The sequence below is a fragment of the Balearica regulorum genome, chromosome 11 (assembly GCF_011004875.1).
Source record: "Balearica regulorum gibbericeps isolate bBalReg1 chromosome 11, bBalReg1.pri, whole genome shotgun sequence".
Classification (NCBI taxonomy): Eukaryota; Metazoa; Chordata; class Aves; order Gruiformes; family Gruidae; genus Balearica; species Balearica regulorum.
The window spans coordinates 23,782,548-23,810,287 of record NC_046194.1 but is presented as its reverse complement, the minus strand read 5'-3'; the positions used below and the strand labels follow the sequence as shown (position 1 = coordinate 23,810,287).

General features: G+C 58.3%; 2 protein-coding genes across 3 annotated transcripts in view; one reads left to right on the top strand and one right to left on the bottom strand.

Moving 5' to 3' along the window:
* TSC22D3 (TSC22 domain family member 3) overlaps positions 1 to 27,740 on the bottom strand; it is a 430,696-nt gene that overhangs the window by 369,512 nt on the left and 33,444 nt on the right. The gene's annotated exons all lie outside the window — the stretch shown is intronic.
* BCORL1 (BCL6 corepressor like 1) lies at positions 253 to 26,143 on the top strand. 2 transcript variants are annotated; one of them, XM_075763794.1, is made up of 14 exons: positions 253 to 392; positions 7,941 to 8,079; positions 10,854 to 10,944; positions 11,214 to 13,784; positions 14,105 to 14,270; positions 14,516 to 14,596; positions 14,755 to 15,201; positions 17,905 to 18,134; positions 18,246 to 18,452; positions 18,542 to 18,708; positions 18,889 to 19,034; positions 19,975 to 20,052; positions 24,061 to 24,214; positions 24,533 to 26,143. In XM_075763794.1, exons 2-14 carry the CDS (start codon positions 7,994 to 7,996, stop codon positions 24,807 to 24,809), a joined length of 4,701 nt encoding a protein of 1,566 aa, XP_075619909.1. In that variant the 5' UTR covers positions 253 to 392; positions 7,941 to 7,993; the 3' UTR covers positions 24,810 to 26,143. The 2 variants fall into 2 exon arrangements, with proteins under 2 accessions (XP_075619909.1, XP_075619910.1); XM_075763795.1 differs by having other exon boundaries at positions 274 to 392; positions 7,941 to 8,084.

The following is a 27,740-nucleotide window of genomic DNA, read 5'->3' as shown; positions in this document are numbered from 1 at the left end:
TCCCCGGGCGGGAGCGGCCTCCCCCCCGCGCCCCCTCCCGCGGGCTGTGCCGGGCGCGGAGCCCCCTCCCTCCCCGCCCGCCCGTTCCCTCTCCGGACTCGGCTGGCTCCGCACAGCCCCCCCGCGCGGGCAGGGCTGGCCGCACGGCACGCCGGGAGCCGCAGTCCTCGGGGCGGCGCGGCGGCCGGCCGGCCGGCGGCTACCGGACTACAGCTCCCGTCAGGCCCCGCGGCGGCGGCTCGCTCTCGCCCTCACACTCCGGCTGCCGCTGCCAGTGTCTCCGCCGCCGCCGCCGAACCGCCGCTCGCAGCGCCCAGTGTCCGACCCGCCGCCTCGGGCAGGGGCCCGCCTCGGCCCGCCGCCCCCCGCCGCCCGCCCGGCTCGGGAAGCAGGTGCGTGCCCGCCCCCCTCCGCCCCGCCGCCCCGCGCCGGACGCCCGGCCCCCGCTGCCCGGGCACCCCGGGCCCGCGCGGCCCCGCACCCACCGCCGGCGGGGGAGGCGGACGGGAGCGGGCGGCCCGACCCCCCGCCCGGCCGGACGGGGGTCTCCATGGAAACGGTCCCGGGACACCCCCGGGGGTGGCGGCGCGGGGGGGGGGTGGGGTGGGGGGGGGTGAGAAACGGACGACGACGACGACGACAGAGGTGGAGGGGGGGGGGCAGCGTCCTGCGGCGGGACAGCGGCGGGGACGGCGGGCAGTGACAGCGCCGAGCCGCGGGCAACGTGCGGGCGGCGGCGGGCTCCGCTCCCTGCCCCGCGACGGCGCGGCGTGCCGCTGCCCTGCCTCGCGCGGCGGCTCCGGCACCGGCGGCACCTGCCGCTCCCGGGGCGGCGCGGGGGGTCCCGGGGAGCCGCGGCGGGGCGGGGCGGGCGCCGGAGCGCAGCGCTCCCGGGGCGGCGGCCGACGGCGGCGGGACGGCGGCGCCGGGCGCTCGCGGAGTTTGGCGGCGTGGCCCGAGCCCGCCCCGGCGGCCGCCGTGCCCGGGGGCCGGCCGCGCCGGCAGCGGCTCCGTGTGCCGGCCGGCCGGGCGCCGGGCGATGGCGGAAGAGCCCTCCCCGGGGGCAGCGCGGCCGCCGCCGCCGCCACCTCCATGTTCGGGGCTGCCCCGGTGCGGCAGCGCGGGGGCCCGGCCGGGGCCACCGGGGCTGCGGGACGAGCGGCGGCGGCGCCGCGCTCCGCTGGGGAGCGGCCCCGGGGGCAACTGTTGAGCCGGGGCGGGCACCGGGGCCGGGGGTTGCGGGGGGGGGGCGGCGCGGGGCAGCGCCGCGGGGCCTGGCCCCCGGCCGGGCTGCGGGGCGCCGGGGCGAAGCCCCCGGAGCGGCCGCGGGGGCCAGCGTGTCCCGGGAAGGGGGGGGGGGGGGACCGGGGGGGGAGCCCCTGCCCGGCCGTGGCGTGGGGCCGTGGGCCGTGCCGCGCCCGCGCGGGGCTCGGGGGCCGGGGCTCGGGCAGGGGACACCCCCCCCACACCCACCCCCCACCCCCCGCGGTCCCAGCCCCGGGGCGTCACGGTGGGTTCGGGCCGGGGCCGTGCCGCTCCTGCCTCGCCGCCCCCCGAGCCCGGCGCGGTGCGGTGGGGGCGGCCGGGGCCCCCCGCCCCTGCCCAAGGTGCCGGTCGGGCAGAGCAGGACCGGGCAGGAGGCGATTCCTGGAAGGGAAATCAAAACTCCGTCGATGGCGTGTCAATACTCGGGAGGTTTGCCGCTGGCTCCTCGGTGAGCGGCATCCGTACCTTCATCCGAGCGTGGGTGAAGCCAGTTCAGGAAAGCACTGGGAAAAGGTCTTCCAAGCTAAAATAAAGAGGAAGCAAGTTTCTCCTCCTCCCAGAGCATCCGCTCTCCAGCACCCTCATCCCTGCCGGCCACCGCCGGAGTTAGGGGGGATCTGCGCGAGGGGAGGGCCGGTGCATCCCGCGCCCTTTGCAGCTTGCCTGCATCTCTTTGCCATGTCTGCATCAGCCTTCCCTTCCCCGCCCTGCCTGTTTCATCGCCATCGCCGTGGGTTTAGCCGGTCCCGGTGCCGGCGCAGTGCTGACGGCTGCCTGGTGCCTGTCGAGGCCAGCGGCTCTGTCACTTTGCCGCCTGGGTCTGGAGACGCGGTTCCGGGAGGGTTTCAGAGCCCAGGCTCCGGCGTGGTTTGGCCTTCAGAAGGAAACTGCCCTTGGGATCCCGGGGCGCTGGCGTGCCAGCTAATCTCTTGGGCACGGGAGGCTGCGCTCCGCTTGCGGTATTTCGGACGATGCACGCCTTCTCAGGTACAAAATTTTTTAACGCTATCTGCCCTTAGTGGCTCTTTTTTTTTAGTCCTTAAAAATATGCGACAGTGGGCTTTGGTGGGGACAGCCAGGTTGTCGCGAGTGAGCGAGGGTTTAGCGATACGGGTCGCCCGGCAGCTGGGACTTATTATTGAAGGACTACCGAATGTGCAGCAAACTTTTTTTTTTTTTTTTTTTTAAAAATGGGGATGGATTTTCTCTTTTTTATTTCCAATTCATCGCACCGAGTATCTATAATTACTTGCGGTGTTACTGTGTCTTTAAATCAGCTTAAGCAAATGCGTGTAGGCAAAGCCTGGCTCAGCTCCGCAGCAGTCGGGGCTGCTGTGCAGCCAGTGGGGAACCCAAACTCGGCTTGGGGCTGCCGCGCCGGCCACGGCCCGGGCCCTGCGCCTGGCACCGGCTCCCACCGAGCCGGGCAGCGGAGGTGGCCTGGCCTGGCCACGCTGGGTTTTCTTCCACACTAGTTGTTCCTTGTCAATTCTGCTACAGTTTCTGACCTCTGCGTGAGTGGTAACATAATATAAGATAAACTGTTTCCTTTTTTTTTTTTTTTTTTTTCAGTTTTCTTGTTTAAATTTTTCCCTTGCTGTGTATTCTGCCCGTCGTCAGTCCTGCGAGAGGGCCGTCACGGTTTTTTTAGTTTATTTTTTTATTTAATTTTAATTTTTTTGCGAGCAGTTTGCTTTAAAGGGGTTTTCTGAAGCAATGCTCAGAGCTGAATCCCTGCTGAGGCAACTCTCAGGACTGGCGCTCGCTCTGGACCTCTATACCTCAAATGGACGCCCAACAATCACATATAAAAACAAATATAATTTCTCGCCTGCGTTACTAATAGCAACGAAGATTGCCAAAGTGAACAAACTATTGCAAGTGAAGGAGACCGCTGCTGCCGATGCAGACCGTTTCCTTCTGGCCCACCTGAGCCCCGCTGAAGAGCCGCAGGGCCACGTGCCGCCTTATTCCGCTGCTTGCGCTCCCGTCGAAGTAGCCGGGTTGCAGACGCTGCGCTCCGAGCGGTGAGTCCCGCTTGAGTTTCCAGCGGCCGACCTAGTTTTACGTTTTGTAGCCATCCAGGGGGAAAAAAAAAATAAAAATCCCTTGCCTTCGAGGTTTTGCTGCTCTCTGGGAACGAGTGTTACAAAGGTATGTCCCGCGGGTGTGTTTCCAGGGTCAAAGTGCATCCCTCCCGGCCTTCCACAGTGCCCCCTGGCCAAAGGAGCCGCACAGCACCTTGAAAGGCGAGCGGCCACGTCCTCCCGATCCCTAGCTGCAGAGGGATGTGCTGGGCTTTCTCCTTTTCCATACCCTAAGGCTGGAAAGACTCCCTTTCCTTCCTCTGTGCCGCTGGCCCACTTAACACAGCAGCCGAGAGCGCCGCCGGCGCGACAGGAGGCACCGCCGACGGGCAGCGCTTTACCGTGTCCGTAACGGCCCCGGCGCCCAGCCCAGTGCATCGCTTTGTCGGCCGAGCTGCACCAAGTTCCTCCCTACCCGCAGCGGGATCACCGGAGCTGGCCCTCGGCCTCCCGATGCTCGCGCTGTGGCTGCCGCTCGCGCAGCGGGGAAAGGCGAAGCTGCTGTTCGCCTCGGGGGAGCTTGTGCCGTTGCCTGAACCCCGGCTGCCGGCAACGGTGTACATCGTCGCTCGTCGGGCCTTTGCTCGATGCTGTCGCGCGGTGCTCTCCTACCTGTGTCGGGGGATGATGTGCCGCCCAGAGCCCAGATGGAGGGAAGCCTTGTGCTGGGGGATCTCAGGACACCGGCCGCTGGTGTTTCAGTCCCCGTCCCCTCGTCCTGCCTAGGCAGGGTGCAGCTCAGTGGCGACCTGGTGGCACGTAGCTCACGTGCTGGTGCTGGGATTGAGGGGGGGAGGAAAGGTAAGCGTCTTGAAATCCAAGTCGGTTTAGTACTGGGAAACGTAGATAGCGGGAAAATACGTGAAAAGCTTCTCGGGGGGTCAAGGCAGCACGATACTAAAGCCGAATGCGTTTGCACCGTGAAGAAACGTCTGGCACAAGCTGTATCTGTGAGGAGCAGGGGAAAGGCCCTTTCTGTACTTGCGGGCCTGGGTCCGCCCCAGCTGCCCTAGAGGCGGATGGCTGCAGGAGATCGTGGCTCTGGTTGACCCGGTCAAAGCAGCACGAAAGCGGGTGAGACGAGGTGGCAATGAAGACGTGACATCTCTTAGGGCAAACGCCGGCAGTACCAAACTCTCCGGTAAAAACCAAACTCTTTGCTACCTGTGGCTGTAAGTTCAGTGGCAGCCCAGAGAAATTGCTGCCGCATTAGCGCTGGGGTGGAAGGTGCGAGCGCGAGGGGCATCGTTGCAGTGGAAAATTGAATTAGGAAGCCTCACCTCGGGCCCTGAGAGCCGAGGAGCGGGCAGGATTTTAACAGGGGTCAGCACGGAGATTGCGTGGGCTTAATCCTCCTCAGCTACGCGGGCAATGGTAGGTGAAGGAAACGGCAGCCTGTCCTGCCATCCTCCGCTCGGCCCGTGTTGAAACTATGGTTGTCTTGGCGCTGTTGGGATTTTAGTGCAAGGAGGACTGGTCTAGCGGTAATTATTAGAAAATATCAATTCCCAAAGAACTTCATCTCAGGAAACTCGTTTCCATCAGCTGTATGGCGGTATTTCAGAAGAGGGAGTAATTTCTTGACTTAATCCAAGGGAATTTCCATGTGCAGCTAAGTCATTGCTAACCTGAGTAAAAGCATGCTTTTACTACAAGGGAAAACATCTGCTTTGCTTTTTCTGGAGCCTGGAAGAGACTGGTTTGCAGAGTAGCATCCTCTCCTTTTTGCAAAGCAATGAGAGGTTTTGTCTAAATGATCAAAAAACCCCCTGCTCTTACTTCACTACGTTAGCTTCATTGAAAATCTCTCCGAGGGCTTGTTGTTGGAGGTGAATGCATCCAGCACCTTTCTTGTTCACAATTCTTAGAGCGCGTTTTGTTTTGAGAGGTGAAGGAGCTTTAATATCGCACAATGAGCTTCTCCACGCAAAATGCTGTGTTGATGTTCTTATTCCATTCAAAACTACTTTTCTTTGGAGTTAATTAGAATTGGCTGGGCACCTATTTAGTTAAATCAAAATAAGACTGTGGTTTCATATACGCTTCCTTTGGCAGACGTAGTGGATTAAGCAGATTCCGTGCCAGGCTGTGCCCTCTCTCCCTCTTGGTGAACCCAATGTAGGAGCTAGTATGGGTTAAATCCAGTGCAGCCAAGGAAAAAGAAAAAAAAAAAAAAAAGAAAAGGTTTTAAACAGAGATCAACTCCCTGGTCAAGTTTACCCGGACACCGCACAGTTTCAGTGGCATGATTGAAGGGGTGAGGGGAGAGAAGGGCTTCAACAATTTCAACAGCTGCTTCTACTCGAAGACAGGCATGTGAAACCATGCCCTAGTTGTGTTCTCCAAGGGGTTCCTACTAGTTTAATTACATCCATTTAAAGTCGCTTCAAGCTGCACCAGTGTAGACGAGAGATTTGCTCGGTTTCCTTGTGTCACCTCGACTAAACGTGGCTTTGACCCAGGGAGGCTGCAGTTGCTCTCTCTGGTTTGACGTTGTATCGGGAGGCTGCTCATCCCTGCATTTCTCAATAAAATTCCTGGTCCGCCCTCTTAAGGATGCTGTTCTTCCGCTGCTCACGCTGGTTTGTGCTTGAGACCATGGCTGGTGTTTTCCTCCCATTTTATTCCTTCTCTTAGTTGAAATCTTGACACTAATTCTCTCCTGTTCTTCTTCGTCCCCTGTGAAATGCCTGTCTTTGGCACGTGTCCCACATCATCCGTAGAGGATAGAGGCCAAGAATTCATGAAGCAGTGTCTGTCCCTGTTGCTACGTCCTCCCGGCTCTCTCCTCGTGGCCGCCGTGCCTCCTCTGTTGACCAGCTCTTACTCGAGTACTCAAAGCGTGCTGTTTCTCCCAGCTCCTCGCACCACCCTGTTATCACTTTCCCTTGCCAGACCTATTCTCGGGTCACGCCTGATCTGTGCTTGTTTGAGGCTTCCAACTCCTGTTCCACACGGTGCAGCCGTACGCATCCCCGTCCCCCGTTGCACAGAAGGTCCCTTTTGATTTCTTCCGAAACATCTGTCCTGCCACTGTGCTCAGGGGCAGAACCTTTCTCCTCCCCTTCTTTCAGTTTAGCCTAAGATGGTGAAATCCCCGCAGATTGTTTGTTCCCCTATTTCCTTTATGTTGCATTTCTCTCCAAGCATCGCAAGACTCCTCCCCTTCCTGCTCCAAGCCACCTCTCATTCTCTTTGGGTATGACCCTGCTCTGTGTCTTAGCGTCTACCCGGCTCCCCCTTCATTATATAGTATTTCTTCCATCTTACAGTGTGTGGCTTTTAGCAGTTTCCCCCTCTTCTCCTGACCTCTGATTTCCGTAGTCTGTCTGCTCACTTGTGCCCTCGTACGTGCAGCTGGGTCTGTCACTTCTTTTTTGCACACAAGCTGCCTTGCCCCGATTTCTCCTATGTGCTTGGCCCTTCTTTTCTGTCTGAGGATCCCCACCGGCATGTTTGGGCTGAGGTGAGGACACCCGGCAGGCAGCTGCGTTCAGAGGAGTCATTCAATTCCACGGCTCGATCCCTTGAGCTGCTGGCCGGTAGATCCCCGCGCAGCTCGTTTCAGCATAAACGGATGGTGCAAGCTGCTTCTTGTCCTGTTCAGAGCTCGTGTCGTCAGGAGTTTGTCAGGGAAAAGACAACCGACGGGGATTGGGGATCATGTGTCGCTTTCAGCTTCTTCCCACTCTCACCCGCTGCACCGAGAGCATTGCCGTGGCTCTGTGCCTGCTTTACCTTCGGCTATTTAGTATTTCTCTGAACCAAGAACCTCTTTGACAGCATCTCTCTGCCTTTTGCAGTCAGTCCTACTTGGTTCGACCGACTCCACTTGTTAGCACAGTAGATCCTTTCTTCCTTCGTTGCTTTTTCCCTGATACGACTTGAGCAGCAAAGCTGCCTTAATGCTTGAACACCCAGCGCTGCACGATTGGCTGCAACGTTCTCCCTCAAAAGCTCCACCCAGCCGACGGTGCGTCTTGGATGCTCACGGATCTCTGGATTTCCTCATGTTTTCCACCCGTAACTCCACCGAATACCGGCACCCTCCTTACAGAGGGAGGGGATAATCACTTGACGGCACATCTGGCAGCACTGTTGGCAAACCTCTGCTCCCCTCCAGGGTCCCCCAGCTGCCTCCTTGTTTTAAGGCTTTCCCCCTCGAACCCGCCGTGTGCTGGTTTATGGAAGTCGTATTAAGCCTTGGGGATGTCAGCATTTTAACAGACCATCATCTTGGGTAGGGCTCTGTCTGGCAGCTCACTGCCCAGTGCTGGAGGTTCCTCCAGAGAAAGAAGAAAAGGGGAGGAATCTGTCAAGGGATGTGTGTGAAGACGCCCGTGTGAAACTCTCAGGGTAGCCAGAGGCTTTTTGACAATAAAGTTGTTTAATATGAGGATGAGCGGACTGCGGCTTCTGTCCCGAGGCGCTGCTGATTTCTTCCAGCCCTCTTCCAGGCAGACATGTAGCATCTCGGGCATTGTACCCCGTCTGCCTGGCAGCAGAGCCAGGGACGAGACTCTCTGAAGCGTCCTTGAATGCAAGCATCCTGGGGAGAGTTACCAATCCTCTGTTGTTCTTTTGTAGGCAGAGCGGCCCCTCGAGCCCCAGCAGGTCCTGGTCGGTGACGAGCAGCTGTCATGATCTCTACAGCACCTCTCTATAGCGGGGTGCACAACTGGACCAGCACAGAGCGGATTCGCATGTGTGGCCTCAACGAGGAGAGGTGAGGTGCGTGGGTGGCGTGGAGGGGGGAGGAAGAGAGCGGAGAAAGTGAGTTGGGGATCTGGAGAGGCTACGGGAAGGGAGCTGGTGCTGGCTCATCCCGCTCTTACTGGGGTGTAAAACGGACTGGGGTGTGAAAGGGCTGCAGGGAGGGGATGGATGCGTGGTCAAATGGTGGCACTCTGCGATGGTTGCCACATCCCGTGCTCCAGCGAGGAGGGCTCACAAGCAGAGTGTGCTGGAGGTCTCTGCAGAAGAGCCGTGCGTAGCTGTATTGCTTCCACGGTGTTGGTGGGTGACGAGCTCGAGTCATCTGCATGTGCTATTGGCTTCACCAGCCCTGTGCTCTTAACTGCCAGGGGAAGGCTTGGCCCATTGGGAGCCAAGCCACTAAGAGGAGTTTTTGGTGACCCGGGAGGGTTAGTGCAGACCAAACGATTAGATGGGAGAGCTGTGACATGCCACCGAATAGGAGATTAGGGAGGATTAGCGGCTGGGAGGCAGAATCGATCAAGGCGAGTTCCTGGCCTGCCCCGCGGCTTCGCATCGCCTGTTTATTCCCGCAGGTTTGGGTCTTATTCTCAAAACTGATCAGTTTGCGGCTTCCTTGAGGTTACGACGTCTGTTTGGTGCATTTGCCGTAGCCGTAGCCAGAAAAGGTTTCCGGGCTCGAAGGCAGCGTGCGCCTGTCGTTCCTCGCAGCGGGTGTTGAGGCTCTTGGCGGGGAGTCCTCCGAGGGCCAGCCCCAAGAGCGGTGGGGCAGGGAACAGTTCAGGCTCGCTCGGGGCAGAAGCGGGCAGAGATCATCTTCAGCCCTCAGCAGCCGCTTGGCCCGCCGTGCGTCCCTCAGATAAGGGCTGGGGATGGCGCTGCCCTCTGCCTCTCCTAAACCACTCGGAGCTACTCCTAGTTTGCAATAAACATGGAAGTTTGGGGCGTCTGAGCAGGGCAGGCAAACCGGGCTGGCTGCAGCCCCCCGCTCTCCCTTTGAGGGCCGCACGGCAGGCGGCCGGCGTGGGGCGGCCGCGCTGTCCCCGTCCCCTGCGGCTGGGTGTCGCGGGCTCCTCCGTGCCCGCTCTCCGCGCCGCGGGCCGGGCCGGCCTAGGGAGGAGCCCCGGCGGGGCCCGGCCCGGAGGCGGGCAGGCCGCACCGCTGCAGCCGGGGCTGCCCCCGGGGTCGTCTCGGCAGCTGGCCAGGCTTGGGCCCGGCGGCGGGGCAGGCCCGGTGCCGCGGCCGGTGGCGGTAGCGGCGGGGCCGGGTGCCGCTCGGGGCCGGGTCCCGCTGTCCGGCTCCCGGCCGCTCACCGGCGGGGCCGCGGGCAGCCAGCTGCGCTCGGGCGCCCCCTGGCGTCCCGCCGCCCGCCCCTGTTGGTGCAGCCGGCCCCGGCCCGGCCCGGCCCGGCCCCGCTCCGCTCCGCCCGCCGCACGGCTCCGCGGGGACCGGGCTGCGACGGCGGGCTGGCTCCGGGACCCCCCGCGTCCCGCCCGCCCCTCTCACCCCGGCGGGACCGGGCCTGCCCCGCCGCAGGGCTGGGGCCTGCCGGGGGACCGGGGCGCCGCACCCCGAGCCCCACCGGCTGCGCTTGAGGCGGGCTGGCCCCGGCCGTCCGTCACCCAGCATCCGAGCTGCCCTCGCTAATGACAGCCCTCTTCGGCCTGCCGTGGCCGGGCTGACTCGGGGGGCCCGGCTGGAGAGGCCCCTGTGGAACCAGGGGCAGGCAGGAGCCCTCGAAGGGACCGGGACCGGGCGGTCAGCGGGGCTGCGCTGCGGCGGCTGTCGGGCAGCCCGGAGCAGGGTCCCGGGGCTGGGTGTTCAGGAGCCCAAGGAGAAAGCTTCCTCCTGTATCTTGTGTCTGTCACTTTGTTGTGAAATCCTGGGGGGGTAGGGGAGCAAATCCCAAAGAAATTGCATCACTGGCAGAAACTAAACTTGAGCTGTTTTATCCCGGCACCAGCAGCTTCTCTAAATGACCTTTAAAGACCACAGAGTCGCCATCGGGTAGATTCTGCTGGGGCAGGAGCATCCCGGGGCAGGGCGCTGTGCACACGAGCGCTGTCTCCTGTCCGGTCTCCTCAATAGATTGTAAGCACAGTGTGCCCCATTTCTGTGGAGTTCACAATCCTTACCCTGAATCCAGGCTTTCCCCTCAGGAACTGTCTTCCAAAGAGAAAGGGCCAAACGTGCAGGGCAGCAGGACACGGCACACGGCGGGGGCTGCGGACACTCGCTGCTCCTGTCACGGGCAGCGTGGGCTGGAGGGAGATCTCCACCCGAGGCTGGGGTGGGACGTCCCTGGCAGGGAGCGAGCGTGGCTGGGAGATGGAGGAATGGGAGTGAGGAGGTGCCTGGGGAAGAAGAGACAAGCAGGATGGGGCTGGAAATGTGTGGTGGGGCAGAACGGGAAGCAGAGGGGACAGGAGCGAGTGTGATGGAGCACAGTCAGGGAGGGCTGGGCTGGCCTGTGCTGAGACCAGGGGGGTGTCACAATGGCCGTGGGTAAGGAAGAGCTGCTGGGCCATGGAGAAAGTCCTGTCAGGCCCGTAGGAGCTGTAGGGCAAGCATCCGTGTGTGAGGAGGTGCTGTCCGGCGGGCAGAGCTCTGGGAGGGGGAGGACTGCAGTGGACAGCGGTGCTCCTCACCCCCTCGGTCTGCAGTGGCTGGTACATGTGGTGATGAGGAGCCGTGTACCTCGAGCGGGCACGTGGGACAAGGAGGGGTAGGATGCTGGGAGGGCATCTTGGGGTTTTGTAATGCTGTGTCTTGTTCCTTGGCTAGGAGAGCCCCCCTTTCTGATGAGGAGTCTAAAACGAGCAGCTCCCAGCACTTGGGGTCTCAAGAGTTTTGCGTCAGCAGCAGCCTTTCCAAGGTGAGCTCCTTGCATGCGTGCCTGGGTCCAAGAAGGCCTTTCCCTGTTGGAACAGGCCAAGCAAGACCATCTCCCCTGATGGGTCCCACAGGCTCCTTCTCGGGAGGGGTGCACCTAGGTGCAGTAAGGCAAAGCAATGCTCTAGTTCGGCAAGAGCTGTTTGCCACTTCTGCTTCTGTGTCCTGGGGGGGGGCTAGAGAAAGGTCCTGCTGCTTGGCTAGGAGCCGCTTACACAGCTCTCAGGAATGCCTTCTGCCTTCTTCTCGCAGGTGGAGCTCACGGCAGTCAGCAGTGGTGGCAGCAGCGCCCAGGGGCTGGATGCTGATGGCAAGGTGGAGGAAAAGCTTGGGCCCAAACTGGAAGAGCAGCCACCTGATCCCAACTCAAACCCGGAGTGTGCGGGAAAGACTGTGAAAGACGATGCCCTGGGCCCTCTGGGGAGCCAGGGGGATGGCAGAGGGCAGGAGCCTGCGGTCCCCAGAGCTGCCGAGCAGGAGAGCAGTGGGGCTGATGCTGCCTGGACACCTGCAGATCCTCACAGCGACAAGCAGGCTGATGCTCCTCCCGCCTGCTCCGTGGCTCCGGAGGGCGAGCCTGCTGGGAAGGAGAAAACCACCCCAAGCGCTGGAGCACAAGGGCCAGGCGTGCTGGCAGAAGGGACGTTGTCTGTGGTTGTCTCCAGCTGCAACACCTCTGCCTCCACTCCCGCTACTTTTACTTTGAACAGAGTGTGCTTTCCCACATCTCCGGCCCCTGCTATGCAAAAAATGCCCCTGTCCTTTCAGCCCGGGGCAGTTCTGAGCCCGAGCCAGTCGCTGGTGTACATCCCACCACCCAGCTGCGGGCAGCCGCTCAGCGTGGCTACGCTTCCAGCCACCTTGGGAGTCTCCTCCACGCTCACCCTCCCCGTCCTGCCTTCCTACCTACACGAGCGTTGCCTGCCGGGCATTATCGCTTCCCCAGAGTTGCGCTCCTACCCCTACACCTTCTCCGTCACCAGACCCTTGGCGTCAGATGCCAAAGTGGTGTCTGTGGAGGTGAATCAGCTTAGCTGCCCTTCGCCCTCAGGCGGAAGCGTTGCCCAGGCTGCTGCTGAGGGCGCTCCCCCGTCCACCGCCGGCCCTTCCCTCTCATCCAGCCAGCCTCCGCTGGCAGCGCCGTGCGGGAGCGCTGCTCCCTCTTCCGGCACCGGTGCGCACACCAGAGCCCCGGCGGAGCCGCACGCACCGGGGGCTGCCACCTCGCTCTCTCCTCTGAAGTCCCCTCCGCAGCTCGAGCGCGAGATGGTCTCCTCTCCAGAGTGCAGCGAGATGCCTCTCGATCTCTCCTCCAAGTCCAATCGTCAGAAACTGCCTCCGCCCAGTCAACGCAAAACACCTCCTATGCCCATCCTCACACCCGTGCACACCAGCGGCAAAGCGCTTCTCACCACCGTCCTGTCCAAGTCCCAGCGCGCGGCCCAGACTACGGGCAGCAGCGTCACCTCGTGTCTCGGCACCACCCCTCCCTTGGTCATCTTCCCTGAGTTCCTGCGCAACGGTGAGCAGGGGTCCTGGGTGAAGAACACCACGCTCATCAGCACCATTCCGGGCACCTACGTCGGCGTCGCCAACCCGGTGCCTGCCTCGCTGCTGCTCAGCAAGGACCCCGGTGTGAGCTTCAGCAGGGACCCGCGCCACCTTCCCAAGCAGGAGCCTATTTCCATCATCGATCAGGGAGAGCCTCGCAGCGCTGGGGTTCCCTGTGGGAAGAAAGCCAACCAGGTCAGCACAGAAGGACAGCAGGATCCTGCCAGGAGACTTCTTCATGGCAGAGTTGCTCCGGGAGCTCCTTTGTGTCAGTCCAAGGACATCTCCACCTGGAATCCCGGCCAGGGAAGTGTATACCCGCGATGCCCCGTGAACGGAAAACCTTCCAATCCTCAGCTTCTGCCTCTCGGCTGGTCTCCTTATCATCAAACCCCCCTGCTTTCAATTGGCATCTCCACGACAGGGCAGCTGCCCCCAAACCAGAACAGCTCCTGCAAGCCAGCTGGTGCAGGTGAGCTCCCGACGTTCCCAAGCGTGCAGCCCACAGAGTCCAGCGCGGCCGCCCAGAGCCTGCCTGAGGGGCTGCCCAGGCTCCCACCTCAGGAACGGGAAGCTGCAGCCAAGAACAAGAGCTGCCGAGCCTTGCCCAAGCTCTATGAGGAGCCGGCCAATCCAGCCCCGCTGGACGCAGGTCCATCGCTTCAGACCAGTGCTTTGGATGTGAAAGGTGGGAAGGGGAAGCTGGACAACCCTCACAAGAGTCAAGAGAGCGATCAACCAGAGGCTGACTCCAGCAAGGAGGACAATGTACAAACTGAGGCTCCCCAGGGGAGCTGTAGCCTCAAACAGTTGGATGCAAAGCCTAAAAACCAAGTGTTAGCGGCATATTTGTCGCATGATCTGCCGGCGGCTGGGCAGCAGAGCCTGCGAATGATTTCAGAGGTGCCCACTCTGCCCGCGGAGAGTCAACGCAAGGAGCTGGGCTGCGAAGGCTCCCAGGAGCCACCAGCTGCAGAGCCCCTCCAGTGCGTGCGTCAGGTGGATCTGTGCAGGGTCAAGAAGGAGCGAGTGGAGTGCGACATGTCGTTTACTTCTGTGACTTGCCTGCGAGCTGGGACTGCTTCCCAGGCCTTTGCCGAGGTCAAGCTCAAAGGAGCAGGCCAAATCAAGCAAGAGGGCAGCGTGCGCTGCAAGTCCAAGCGGCAGCATGATGGGGACGCCCGGCAGGCCCACAAGAGACTGAAGTGCCAAGCCCAGGACGGCGAGGAGTCCCCAGGCAAATCGGGGAGCCGGAGTGTGCATGGCCGGAAGGTGTGTGGGACGGGCTGGGACTGTTGGGTTACGGCAAAGATTAGCAGGCGAGGTTGGGGTGAGGAGGGAGCCCTCGCAGGGGAGGGCAGCTGAGCGCACAGGGCTTTCCGCCTCATGCTCTGGCATGGATGAGTGTACCCATGTCTGCAGGTTATCTAGAGCAAAAATGGATCTGGGGTGTCAAATGCAGATCTGGGGTGTCAAAAATGCTGGAGGGCACCAGCATGATGAGTGGGGGACAGCGTTTTGTCCCTTCTCCTTTGCTACTCCAGCTCAGTCAGTCAGCAGCTCAAGCTTCAGCCTGTGTCCTCCGTTCACAGTGGCGAAAACACCATGACAATCCACATGAACTCAGCAAGCGAGAAGGCCGATCCAGCCTGGGATCAGTGAAGGATCACAACAGCCTCAGGGTAAAGCGTAAGCGCAGGAGGCCGGTGAAGACAGAGTTCCCATCTCCGGCGCACCGTGGGGATAGCCATGAGGAAGGTACTTTTGTGAATGGCAATGTGTTCTTCCAGGGTCAGGCTGCAGCGGTTCCTGCTGCCCCGACACCTGCGAGGCCAAACCACCGCTCTCCTGAAGCTGAATGGCCTCTGGAGCTGGTGGCTTCCCATAGCGGATCGGGATCCAAAATAGAGCTGCAGCGTGATGCTGGACTGCCCTTCCCAGGCCAGCAGATGTGCGTGCACAGATCTGCGGCATGTTTTCTCAAGGCTTACTTTTTCCTACAGGTTACCTTGAGAAGAAGCCCAAGAACAACTTTCGGGATTTCATTCCGGTGGTGCTGAGCAGCCGGACGCGCAGTCAGTCGGGTGAGTTGGTGCCAGGGGACCCAGGTGGGAGCCCTGGGTGGGCCGTGAGCACTTCCCTGGTTAGTTGGCCTTGTGCCTGTCTTCTGTCCTGCCTTGCAGGGCTTTTCTTGTAGATACTCCTGGCTTTTTTGTCAGCTAGGAATCCCACTTTCTTGCAGGAAGCATCGCCGGCTCTTCTGCTAGTGTGACGGGAGAGTGCGATGTGACTGGTCAGGAGATTTTACCGTTGCTGGAGGAGGATCAGGAAGAAGAGGAGGAGGAAGAAGAAGAGGAGGAGGAGGAGGAGGAGGAGGAGGAGACATCCCTGAAACGTCGCAAGCTGCGAAAATCCCACAGGACGTCACGCTATCACAGTCGAAGGGCCAGGGACAGGTCTCTGTCCGAGAGGAGCAGCTGTTACACGAGGAGGACCCGGGAGCTGCCCTGGAGAGTGGAAGCACCCAGGCAGCTGTGGGAGCCCAATGAGGAGGAGGAAGATGACAGCCACATCAAAAGGAAGAAAAGGAGACGACAGAAAAGTCGGAAATACCAGACAGGGGAATATTTGACGGAGCGAGAGGAGGAGCGAGTGGGCTACCCCCACAGGAGGCGAAAATCCAAAGCAGGTACAATCTGGGAAGGGGTTTCTGGTACCAGGCTGGGGATCAACATGGGGGTTTTTTGGTTTGTTGCCTTTTCTGTTGTGCGTGGGATTTTGGGGTGGGTGGGTTATTTTGGGGGGATTTTTGTAATGATGAAACTCCATCGTTATTAATGGCTTGATGTCCACAGCACGGGCCGCTTCAATTGATCAGCTCTTCTTTCAAAAATATTTACAGTAAATTTCTGAGTAGGAAACAGCAGCTTATGTGGCTAATTAGATACTGATCTTACCCTCAGATTAAGACAGAGGGCGTGGGAAAATGAGAATCGGACGAGGTAGCACAGTGAAATATTTCTGGACAAGCATGGGCCCCTGGGAGTGGTGTTCAGCATTCCTGGCTAAAGTAGAGGGACATGGAGCCATCACAATTCAACTGGGCTTCTTTAGGCTTTGTCTTGCTTTATTAAGGCAACTTGCAAGCTTGCACCAGGGAGCACAAGGGAGAGGATTAACAAAGCTAGAGTGTCTGCAAGCGACGGAGAAATCCCCCTCTGTGGTTCGTATTTGCAGCTTTGCTGGGAGGACACCTGCCTGTGTCCTGCTCACTGCTCTACCTCTGCTCTTGCGTTTTCTCCTGTAACTTCCCAGACCAGGTGGTCAAAATTAAATCTGTGATCTGTGTTTCTCTGAGGTTTAGCAGTTTCCACAGTCCCTCCTCTCTGTCCGTGCAGGGGCAGTTTGAGGCTGTTGGAAGTAAGGCTGGGGTGTGCACTGGTGTCTCGGGGTGTGTGCTGACAGCTGGCTGGGAGCTCGTAGTTGCGAAGGAGTGTCCCGCAAGTAACTTCTGTCAGGGTTGCAGAGAGCATGTCCGAGCCAGAGTGTTGGGGGAAAACACTTCTGCCAGCCCTCCGGGCCCTCGGGCCGTTCTCTTGGAGGTGATGTAGCGCATACGGACCTGTTGCCTTCTGCCACATCGGTGCTCAGATCGACCATCCTCGGGAGAGGCTGAGATGCTGCTGAGGCGCTGTGAGAAGTAGTAGAGGTGGCCGCTGTCCTCCTACCATCTGATCTCCAAGCTCTGTTTCTGCTCTGGCACAGTTACGCTATTGCTGCAGTGTCTGGCTGCCTCTGTGAGACCAGGAGTAAAGTTTCTGATGGGCCTCCTGGCACCTTTGCTGTTCAAGGGCGCTCTCAGACTGTGTCCTGATGATGCCTGTTCCAAACGGAGCCTGAGAAGGAGGTTTGAGTGCAGCAGCATTCGGGAGGGTTTTCTCTTAAGAGTGTCTGTCTTCTGTCCAGAAGCCAGTTCCCCTCAGGAACTGCTTGCTCGGCCCTCAGATAAGGATAGCTCAGCTACGGTTGGGGTGCACGCGTTGGTGAGAGCACTAAGCCAGTGGTGTTCCTCTGCCTCCTTTGGATACTGAAGGGAGTGGAAACAGATGTGGATCCCTGCCAGAGCCGCGTGTTGGACCTCTGGGCTAGAGGAACCCACTGTCCACCTCCCCTCTGTGCTCAAAGCAGTGATGGTGTCGCTGTGTTTTCCGCCTGCTTGGTGTGCAGGGGCTGCTGGAGTGTGCCGCCTGCAAGCGCAGACCATCCTGTTCGCTATGTGTTGTCTGATGTGGCAGCATTTTACCACTTTCTCTTCACCTACCAGTCAGAGACTTGACTCTTCCTTGCCATGTTCCCGACTCTTCTTAGGTTCGTGCTGTTTGCTACCTGTCTCCTCCGCAGCCCAAGGGTGCTGTTTATGCGGGGAAGGTGTTCCCTGACACGCGTCCTGCCAAGTGAGGTGTATTTCACGCTACAGTGACGGCCTTTGCTCTAGAACGCAGAGTCCCCGCACACTGGCAGAAGGAATCAGATATCGGAAGGAGCATCTCAAGTCCTTGCTTACTGCGCAGAGGGAGGTGTATGGCATCATACGAGTCCAGGCGGTTATTTGCTCACGGGCCTTGCTTTCTCGTTCCACACTTTGTTTCCCCATTGCTGTCGTGCCTTCGCTACGGGATGTTGCTGTTTCACAGAAGCAGAGCGCCTGTCCTTGTGCGATGCGCAGGGCTCCGTAGTGAGCAACCCCGCAGCTCTGTATAGTGCGAGGAAGCAAAGCCTGGATTTCCTTTGAGGCAGCCTGGTGCTTCCTACCTGCATGCATATTAATTGAAAATTTAATGTGCTACTTAACTTAAAGGGACAATATGAAAGGACAAGGCAGGGTCTGGTTTTGCAGGCAGCAGAGCAGTGTCTGTTCACAGGCAGGTTAAAGGGGGTACCTCCCACGTTTTCTGTCTCTCTAAGGGGTATCCCACCTGAGTCCTGCTCAGCCTGGCAGGTAGGGCAGCGCACATATGGCAGCATGCAGTTTCCAAACTGCTGGGAAGCGTGCTGACAAGCTGGATTGTTTCGTACTGGGTTCCCTGTCAGACCTAAGGAAAAGCCTTAGTCAGCTGTGTGCAAGCCCCAGCTCTCAGCAGGCTTGGAGTTTTCAGACCAGGGTGGCTGTCTGTCATTGTGCGTCCCGTGTCCACGCTGAGTCCGTCCCTGACGGGGAGCATCTGCAGATTCACTCTGCTTCTGCTTACTGCAGTGCCTCTGCCGTGGGCCTGGACTTCTGGATGTGCAGCCATCACAGATGGGCAGTTTGTTTTGCCTGGTGGCAGAGATCTGGGCTGCTGGCCTCCCGTGCTGTGCCTACAGAAGCTCCTCATTCCCATTTCTCCTTTAGATTTTAGGTATCGGAAGCAGAAGGAGTCTGTGAAGGGTAAAGGCACAGAGCTACGACTGAGGAGCAGACTTTCCCCATCCCCCCGAAAATCTCAAGGACGCCCAGACTTTCGGAATGGCTTCTTCCTGGAGCACTCGGACAGCTCTCCCGTCCAAGAAGAGCTGGAGAAACCATCAGGAAAACGCAAATGTAAAACCAAACACTTGGCAGGGATCTGTGACGAGGGGAAGGTATGGCTTGGGCCGACGAGGGGAACACACACACAGGGAGGAGAGAGAGAAGGGGACTGGTAGTAAGCCATGGCCACATGTGCCAAGGAGTTGTATTCCTTTCTTTTCCAGGGGAAAGGCTGCTGGACCCAGCCCAAAATGCACTCTCTGAAGAAGCCCCAGGACTTGTGGACGCTTTGTAAGTCCCGTCGGGTCAGCCCAGGGAGTTCTCCTGAATTGCCTGTGGCCCAGGACATTCCTCCTGGAGCTCGGCGGCTGATTGTGAACAAAAATGCAGGAGAGACCCTTCTGCAGCGAGCAGCTCGCCTGGGCTACAAGGTGAGTTTTGGTGCCCTTTTCCGCTTTGTCCCCTGCGCTGCCTCACCTGGGTTTGTGTAACCGGGCCTGCAACGATCTCGTTCCTGTAGGACGTAGTGCTGTATTGCCTGCAGAAAAAGAGCAGTGACGTGAACCATCGGGACAACGCTGGCTACACAGCTCTGCACGAAGCCTGTGCGAGAGGATGGATCGACATCCTCCACATTCTGCTAGAGCACGGCGCCAACGTGAACTGCAGTGCGCAGGATGGCACAAGGCAAGCCAGCGAGAGGGGGAGGTCCGGGGCAGCACCGAGAACCGTGGGGGCAAGGAGCAGGGCGCGCGTTTCAGGATGAGCTGCAGGTCATCACTAGATTTGTCTTAACCCAAAACAGAGCATGTGCTTTGCGAACTCTTCCCGTCTCTTCTTTTTCTGCCAATGCTTCTGTCCTTGCAGGCCTGTCCATGATGCAGTAGCAAATGATAACCTGGAAACCATGTGGCTTCTACTCTCCTATGGTGCTGATCCCACTCTGGCCACTTACTCTGGGCAGACAGCTGTGAAGCTTGCCACCAGCGACGTGATGAAGCGCTTCCTCAGCGGTAGGTGCCAAGCCTGGGGGTGGCAGTGCTTCTGTCCTTCCTGTCTGGCAGCATACGGGACCAGCTCTGGGTGTCAAAGGGTTTAGGAGCGCTTGAGCAGGAGGTGACTGAATAATTTTAGCTCTGCCCTGTCACGAGTGTGTGTTTTTACCACCCAATCTTTAATTATAGAATTATATACCATTTTCCAAACAAGATACAAGTCACTTTTCAGTCTTTGAGGTACAAGGAAAAGGCAATGCTGTGGTCACACAACTAAAGGCAGTGCTGTGCCTGAGGCTTGGAGATGCTGTTCCACAGTTCCTGGTTCTACTGCATAACCTAAATGAACATATTTTTGCTGCCAAGTTACGATGCCTTTGACTCAAAATCAGCTCTGCTCGGTGCTGCCTGCCTGCCGTTGTTAGAAAGGACCATTTTGGATCCCCGTGACCAAGAGTGAAGGGTGCCTGCTTTCTGCGCTGTTTGTGCAGAAGCAAGATGAGTGTCGTGGCTTCTACACAACAGCAAGGAAGAGGCAGCTAGAGTAGCAGTGGTTCCCAGATAGGTACGAGGCAGAAAATCTCCAGTTTTAAAACATCTCATTTGCCAGCTGTCTGTCTGTGCTCCTCCAGGCGTAACTGTACATGCAGGTGTTGGAGATGTAATTTTGAACTCAAGACAACCCTAAGAACTTTTCTTTCCATCGCACTTAGTGCTGCCAGTTGTTTTCTCCTTTCAGCTTCTATTCCGTGTTCTCAGGCCGGGGTCATGTTGTCCCCTCCTGAGCGAGGGTCCCCTTCTTGCAAGTTGTGGTTCGGCTTTTGCCATCACGCCTAACTGCAAAGTGGGGGAAAGCAGCAGAGGTGAAGTGGCTCACCCAGGATCGAGGGATACGCATACCAGGATCATGCTTTGACTAGCAAATAAGCATTAACCCTCTCCATTTTTTTCTTTTTAGATTACCTTTCGGATCTCCAGGGGCGCACTGATGGAGATCCTCGAACAGCATGGGACTTCTACAGCAGCTCTGTACTAGGTGAGTTCCGTCTATGCCGTTTCGTTTACAGCAGCAGAGCAGAGAGAAGGAATGCTAGGAAATGACTGTCACATCATTCCCTCCGGTCTGTCCACGTCCCTCCCAACCCGTGTCTTCAGATCTTGCCGCAATGTTACGTGCTGGGAGTTGCTCCTGGAAGGAGCAGCTTTTTCTTTGGGAAGCTGCGCGTGTGGATCCCTCCAACAGGCTGAACTCCAAGTGCTGCTGGTGATTCCTGAGGGTCTTCGGCTGTCAGTCCCGGAGCACGTTGTTCTTGTAGCAACTGTTGTTACTCCCCTGCTAACCAGTCATCAAGATAAACCCAAGGAAGGCAGAGGACATGCTTATTCCTTCAGGGTGTGAAAGTCTTGAACTTCCAGGTTCCCAGAGCTGCCCATCCTTCTCCTCTGCTTTGGAGGGGAGGCGTTCGTGCGGGGGAGGTCCTCTCCTGACAATGCCAGGCATTTCCCAGTGAAGGCAGGACTTGTACCTTTCACTGTCACTTCCTGAAAATTGTGGTTACCAGCTTAGAAGTTTTCTTGAAACGATACAGGCACTAGGTCCACAAATTGTTGGCTGTGTTGCTCCAGTTCCCCCAGGGTCCGTGAACGAAGATGCTCTGGGTCTAGCCGTGGGCCTGTGGCAGACTGCGGAGTCCCTCCCGACCACTGCTGAGACAGTAGATCAGCGTTCTCGAGCCCTTCATAAAGATGTGGTTTATTTACGCTGGCAAGCTAAAAGGCTGTTGATTTTAGTTGCTCACCCCTGTCATGTCTGACATCCTTCTGGAAATGAAAAAGATCAGATACATATGGAAGGGTGCTCTTGGTAGAGGACTTATCCTTGGAGGACCCTGATGTCTCTTCATTTTAGAACAGACGAAATTCTGTACGCCTAAGAACGCTTTGTTCGTAGGCTTTTGCACCTCAGGCATGCCAAGGAAACTGTTCAAACCTCCTTCCTCTGGATTTCTCACTCTTGAAGCTATCACAGTCCTTTAAGAAGAAGCCTCTTTACCACAAGAAAAATAGCTATTCTTTGACTGTAATATTTTTAAAGATAGTAACCCCTTTTGATTTATCACTGATTCCCACTTGGATTTCTCTGACAAACAAGGAAGGAAATTTGCGTGTGGCTTTGTGGGAAGGAGAGTTTGGTTCTCTTTGGTTCCTACAGCATGCTGAGTTCCTGGTTACCCAGAGAGCTTATGTGCCTGAGTTCTAGTCTATGTCATGTCTAGTTCTAGTCATCTGCCTATGTCCCGTTCATCGGTGTCCTTTCCTCTTGAAGATCCTGGCATGGGATTGTAGGCTGCCAATTCTCATACCCTCTAGGAGACCCACTGCCACGTGCAAGTAATTTAGAAACGTGCCATCTTGTTTTTCATACACCCTAAGGCCTGAAATGCAACGGGCGGCTCTTGGAAAAGGAAGCTGATTGCATTTCGTTCAAATTAGCTGCTTGTTTCAGTCCTTTAATTTCCACATCACAGAATCCCAGACTGGGCAGGGACCTCCCAGCCCACCCAGTGCCACCCCTGCCATGGGCAGGGACACCCTCCACTAGCCCAGGTTGCCCAAAGCCCCATCCAACCTGGCCTTGACCACTGCCAGGGAGCCAGGGGCAGCCACAGCTTCTCGGGGCACCCTGTGCCAGGGCCTCAGCACCCTCACTGGGAAGGATTTCTGCCTCACATCCCATCTCCATCTCCCCTCCTGCAGCTTCAGGCCATTCCCCTTGGCCTGTCACTCCCTGCCCTTGTCACCAGCCCCTCTCCAGCTTTCCTGGAGCCCTGGAAGGGGCTCTAAGGACTGGAAGGCTGCTACATCCCTTGGCTTGTCTTGAAAAATCTTGTCTTGCATCATGTCTTCCCGCATTTCTGTCCTCCACCCCTGCAGGCAAAAAGAAAGGGATTCTTTGTTTCAGTAAGCAAACCATCACCGACTCTCTTGGTGTTTCTTGGGGGTTGGAGGGGTATTGGGACGCCATCAGTGGTGGCGGTTCACCGCTCACAAGGGCCTTGCTTAGAGACTTGGCTAATACATGGAAAATCTCCACAGGGAGTGCTGGCAACTGCACTTCTCCTTTAGGCTGCCAGGTCTGTTTTCAGCGGGCACGGGAAGGGACCTTCCTCTTCATCCACCTTCCCAGGGCAGGGAAGTACCTGCTTCTGCTTGGGAGGAACTGAGCTGCTCCCAGCTGCCACAGGCAGCAAACCAGCTCAGCAGAAAACAGTTCTCCTCCTTCAGTGGTTCAGCCCTTCAAAGTTTCCCTTTCCATCAGCTCCACCAGCTGCAGCACAAAACTTCGCAGGTCCCTCAGGCTGGAGGAGAAATCCCAGGCCCTGCTCGATCTGTTTCTATTCTTTGAGGCAGGAATGTTCTCCACATTTTCCTTTAGATCTGCAAATCTCTGGGGGCCAGAAGATAATGAGGGAAGGCAGGGTGTGGGATCTCTGAGGTCTGAGTATGGTAAAGCCATCAGCGCCTTGCACTCCTGATCCAAAGTCCCACCGCAGGGTTTTGTTCTACACCTGGGACGAGCATTGTTGTGCCTGATTGTCTCCCTGTTACTCTGCGGTGGTACAGGATGTTCTTGTTCTTGCTCGGGCTAAAGGACAGGACTGAGTGAGAGGAGTTTTCAGGACAGACATTGGACCATACCGTTGCCACATTAAATGCATCTAATTCTTTTTCCTGGGTTGCTCAAGAAATGTGAGTTTTCCTGGTGATGGCACCTGAGCTTTGCCTAGCAGTGATGTTGGCCGATATTCACGTCACTTATTTTTGTCCTATTCTACAATAAGTTTTGAAGATTTAAACACCCTGCTTTTCTGTTTCTTAAGGATTTTTTTTTTTTTCCTTGACAGGACTAAGAAATTATTTCTTTTTTTTCCTGAGACCCCGTTTGAGCCTGTGTGTCCTGTCATCTGCTGTTGTTTCTCTATTAAAATAACATTCTCGCTGGGTGCTGCGTTTGTTCGCAGAGCAGTATGGTGCGTGGAGCTTTCTCATGCAGCACACCACAAGATTTTTTTGCAGCCTTTTCTCTCGTGCGTGGTGTTGAACTTTTGTGTGATTGGTTTATTCGCTCACCAGCACATTTGGTCTGACTTCTCTCTGTAGAATCTAAACTTTATTTTCTGGAAGTTTTGGACGTTATCCTGTATTATCTCAGCAGGACAAAACCATGGTGCAAACCCAAGAGTATTCATACCTCTTAGTAATAAAATCCAGACAGCAAGCTATTTTTCAACGGATGCTTTTCAGATTGGTGAATAGTAAATTTAACTGTCTTGAAATGGAGAACAGCACACTTGATCCATAAACCATCTCCTGTGGAAGCAAATCCTGCTGGAGCTCAGACACCTCCTGGAACAGCCAGCTTTGTGCCAGAAATCTGTGGGGCCGGTTCTCTGAAGTCACGCCTATTCCTGTTTGGTTGTATTAGGCTCTACGTCTGCTGCACCGTTTGGTGGCACAGCCTCGCAGTCCTTATTTAGCCACAGTAGCTGGCACGCACCTCTCGATAACCTGCTGACAGTTGCCAGCAGTGGGATCTGGGTGGAGAAGCGGAGCACGGTGCCTTCCTTTGTAGGATCTGTGCAGACAAAGCATCTCATACGTCCACCTCCTTCCTCTCTGGCGCGGGTTCTTCCAGGCTGAGGAGGGTTGTGCTGGCAAAGGGGGCTGTGGGGGACACGTGTGGGATCAGTGTAAACCTGAAGGTCGCTGCTATGACATAAGATGTTCTTTCCACCTGACCCGGTCACCGCTGTGCAGAGCAGCCAGCGCTCACTCAGAGTCTCTCTGAGACGAGGGGCTGGAGGGAGAGCCAAAGGAGCCCTTGGGACTTGGCTCCTGCAGTCACTGGGACATCGTGGGAGGGAAGGCGCACGTGAGATTGTGGTGGTAGCCGGTGCAGCCGGGCAGAGCTCTTCCCCAGAGAGCGATGAGCGCTGGCTGGTGTGAAACTGAGCGATGCCAACGTCTGTTTTGCTTGTTGCAGAGGGGAAAGATACCATTGGATGCGATCTTCTGCTCAACCCTCCAGGAAGTTCAGACCAGGAGGAAGAAGAGCAAGAAGCAGACAACTTCATGTTTGAGTTCTCAGACAAGCCCCTGCTGCCCAGCTATAACCTCCAAGTGTCAGTCTCTCGGGGGTGAGTATCTTTGCCTGGAGCAGGGAGCGTTTGGGTGACATTAATGCTGGGGCAGAGAGGGAGCAGAGCCCTTGAGCTGGTGAGGATAGCAGCAGTACAGGAGAGCCTTCGGCTGTCCTCCAGGGGAGGGACAACACGACATGTTTGTGTATGTGCGAGCTGTGGACGAGGAGCAGGTGGAGAACAGTGCCTGGAGCTCGCCATCAGCGCCGCGTCGAGGGGAGGGCTGGCGTGCCAGCAGCTGGGAGGTGGTGAGGTGAGCAACGTGCCTGCAGACCCCTCCACTCCTAACCCACCATCCTCTTGCCGTCCTCACAGGCCCTGCAACTGGTTCCTCTTCTCCGACGTGCTCAAGCGGCTGAAGCTGTCCTCCCGCATATTCCAGGCCCGCTTCCCGCACTTCGAGATCGCCACGCTGCCCAAGGCGGAGTTCCAGCGCCAGGTCTCTCTCAGCCAGGTGCTGGTGCAGGAGGAGGTGCAGGAGAGCCCCGAGCCGGCGCAGGGTGCTGCAGAGACAGTGGAGCTGGTGCACTACGAGCCCGAGCTGCTGCAGCTGCTGGGTTCAGCGGTGGAGTACCAGGCCTGGAGCAGCTGACGGGGATAGATCGCTCTCCGCATCACGAGGCAATAATAAGGACCAACGGGAAGCAGCCCTCTCAGCGCCAGCAGCCGGGACCTGAGTCTTTGGCCAGCCCTTCCTCCTCTCCTCAGGGTCTCCTCCAGCTGGGGAGAGAGGACCCTTGCCTCCCAGGACTTCCCGGGGTCCCTTCGCCATGAGCAGCAGCGTTGCAGCTGTCGGCCCCATCCAGCTACGGCGGGCGATGAAGCCCCTCTGCGGGGCTGCGCGAGCCGGAGCTCGTGGGGCAGCGGCGGCTCTGGCTCCACCGAAGCGAGGGGTGGTGGGTGCCGCTGCCCCTCCCCGCCTGACCCCATGGAACTGCGCCTCTCTGTTTGCCCTCCCCCTCCCAACGTCTTCCATAGTATTTATTTAATTAGTATTTAATTTGTAATGTTTCCTTTGTTTTTGCTGAGTCTGTATCACTGTGATGGTGAGCTCCGGGCTAGGGAACGTGGGTTTCCCCCGGCCCCTCTCCAGCACTCCCCGAGGCCGGCGCTCCCCCTGGAACCGCAGCCCCGGGGGGGCCCGGGGCCCCCGAGGGCCGGGCTCTCACAGCGCCTGGAGACCCTCGTTTCCCGTAGCTTTGGAGCCGGCTGAAGGCGCTCACCCGCCAGCCGAGAGCCAGCCCCACTGCTCCATCCCCTCACCCGGCTCCCTCCTGCATCTCACGCCTGCCGCTGCTCCCGCTCCCCGGCGGCTGTCGCACGGGCGGCCCACAGCCCCCCCACGCGCACCCCACGCTTCCCGGCAGCTTGTACCCCCTCCCGCCCTGGGGGCTCTGGCCACGGCAGAAGCCCCCTCCTTGCCCTGCGCGGTGTCTGCTCGGCCTCGCCCCGCTCCCCGCGCCCCTCCTGTGTCACCAGGAGCAGTTCTCTGGGAGAGCGCGGGCACGGCGCCTGCCGCCCGGGCGTGGGGCAGGGCTGCTCCGCTCCCGGGAGATGGTACAGTTTTATTGTACAGGTGCTAACCGGACCGAGGATGGGACAATCTTGGGTTTTCTGGCTCTCCCCTGCTCCGCAGCGGGAGCGTTGGGTGGGTTGTTTTGGGTTTTGGTTTTGTTTTTTTTTTTTGTTGGTTCGTTTTTATTTTGTGTTGTGTTTCTTCCCAGCCAGGGCAGGTGTTACCCCTTCCCCTTGGGCTCCCAGCCGCCAGCCTCCCCTCCTGGGGGCCAGGCCGCACCTTGTTTAAGCCGAGGGTTTTTTGCCTTTGGGTGTGTATTCTGGTTGCTCTTTCTGATTTCTGTTTTACTATAAGCAGCAACAGGCTGTGGTGTCAAAAACACTGATGTACAGAAAAAAAACCTGCATCAGGCCCCCCGTCTCCTGCCTCTTCTTCTTTGTCCCTGGGCTGGTCCCTGCCGTGGGCAGGTGCCCTTGGGTGACGGCTGAGCCCGGGGGGCAGCAAGGGGAGAGGGCAGGCTGCCGGCCCAGGGCTGCCCCCGCGGCTGCGGTGCCTCGGTGGGCAGCGAGGTCCTTTTGCCCCAAGCAGCCACTGAGCATGGGGAACAGCGTTGAGCCCGAAAAGCTGTTTGGGAGACTTTGCTGCTCCTCCCAGCACACAGACTGGTAACAGAAGCTCTGTGGCCAATCCCAGCCGTGCCCAAAGACCACTGCCGATGGCCGGGGAGCTGCGGCTGTACGTGGCCAGGGTGGCCTTGACCCCCCCCAAAGCAGCTCCCATAGTGTCAGCCCGCATGCCAGGGGCAGGGAAGGTGGTGTGGGAGCAAGGGCCGGGGCACACGCACAGCTGGCCGGGGTGTGCATGGTGTGACACACGCACACACACCCCCACACACCCCCCCAGCTGTAATTCTACAGCAGCATCATCCACCCGCTTCCTTCCTGCCCCAGGCACCCCCGGTCCTGCCTCAGTTACTTATGTGCGGTGCCAGGTCTCGGGAGGCTTTAGCAGAGGTGCTGGCGTGTTTGGGGGGGCAGCAGTGTCCTTAATTCATCACGGACGGCTTTACGCTGCCAAGAAACAAAGGTCTTGAACTTCGGGAGAGGGCTGGCCGCCTCCGCCTCCTCGCAATGAGCCGGGCTCCTTCCGCTGAGCTGAGTGAACCCGGCTGTGCAGTGCACAACGTACAGCAGCCATACCTCAGAAAGGTCACGCAATTTCGTACAGGGTAATTGGCGGCAGGGGTGGTGTGTGTGGGTGTGCACGGGGCGTGTGGCAGTGAGATGGGGTGAGTGTGCACAGGCCCTTGCAGAAGCCGGGCTCTCACTAAGGCTGGGACTGTGCACGTAGGGAAAAACACGAGCAGGTTTGGGCAAAGGGGAGTTTCCCGCAGCGTATTTGCAGACCCAGGAGGTAAAGCGGGAAGGAGCCCTCACGGTGGCAGTGGCCTCGTGGCAGGTAAGGAGCAGCTTCTCTTCCAGCCCTTTTATCCGCAAGCATCGCGTTTCAACAGCACAATTACATTTCTGCCCCAGCTTCAAAAAGCCAGCTCGAGGCAAACGCCCATCGAACATTTCAGAGCCAAGATCAAAGGCAGAAGCGATTGCCACCAGGAGTGGTGCAGCAGGGAGCAGCGGAGGCTTCGCAGGGACGAGGGAGACGTAGCTGGGGTGGTGTGTGGAGGAGCCTGCAACACCCAGGAACCCTCTTGGGGTTTACGACAAGGCCCATGGGGATGTTGGCACCATCGGAGCCACTCCAGAAAACTGCAAGCCTGAAGATTGCAGCAGAAGGCTAAAAGAGGAGGAAAGACAGTGGCAAAACCGAGTAGGAAATGGCCCGTGTTGGCTGGCGAGAGCAGAAAGCCCACCCGTAACGGGAGAGCACCAGAGGGGCAAGCGGCTCACATGGCTGCTCCTACACCCCCCGCAACGGGGAGGTTCCTCCTGACAGCAAGGTGATGCAGTGCGGCGCAGACATTAGGTAAAACAGACCAAATTTTCAACA

Excerpts from the sequence above, each read along its gene's own strand:
- BCORL1 (XM_075763794.1), top strand. The coding sequence starts at position 7,994 with ATGATCTCTACAGCACCTCTCTATAGCGGGGTGCACAACTGGACCAGC. Across the intron at positions 13,785-14,104 it reads GGAGTGTGCATGGCCGGAAG|TGGCGAAAACACCATGACAA; the intron begins GTGTGTGGGACG and ends CTCCGTTCACAG. Across the intron at positions 19,035-19,974 it reads GATGAAGCGCTTCCTCAGCG|ATTACCTTTCGGATCTCCAG; the intron begins GTAGGTGCCAAG and ends TTTTCTTTTTAG.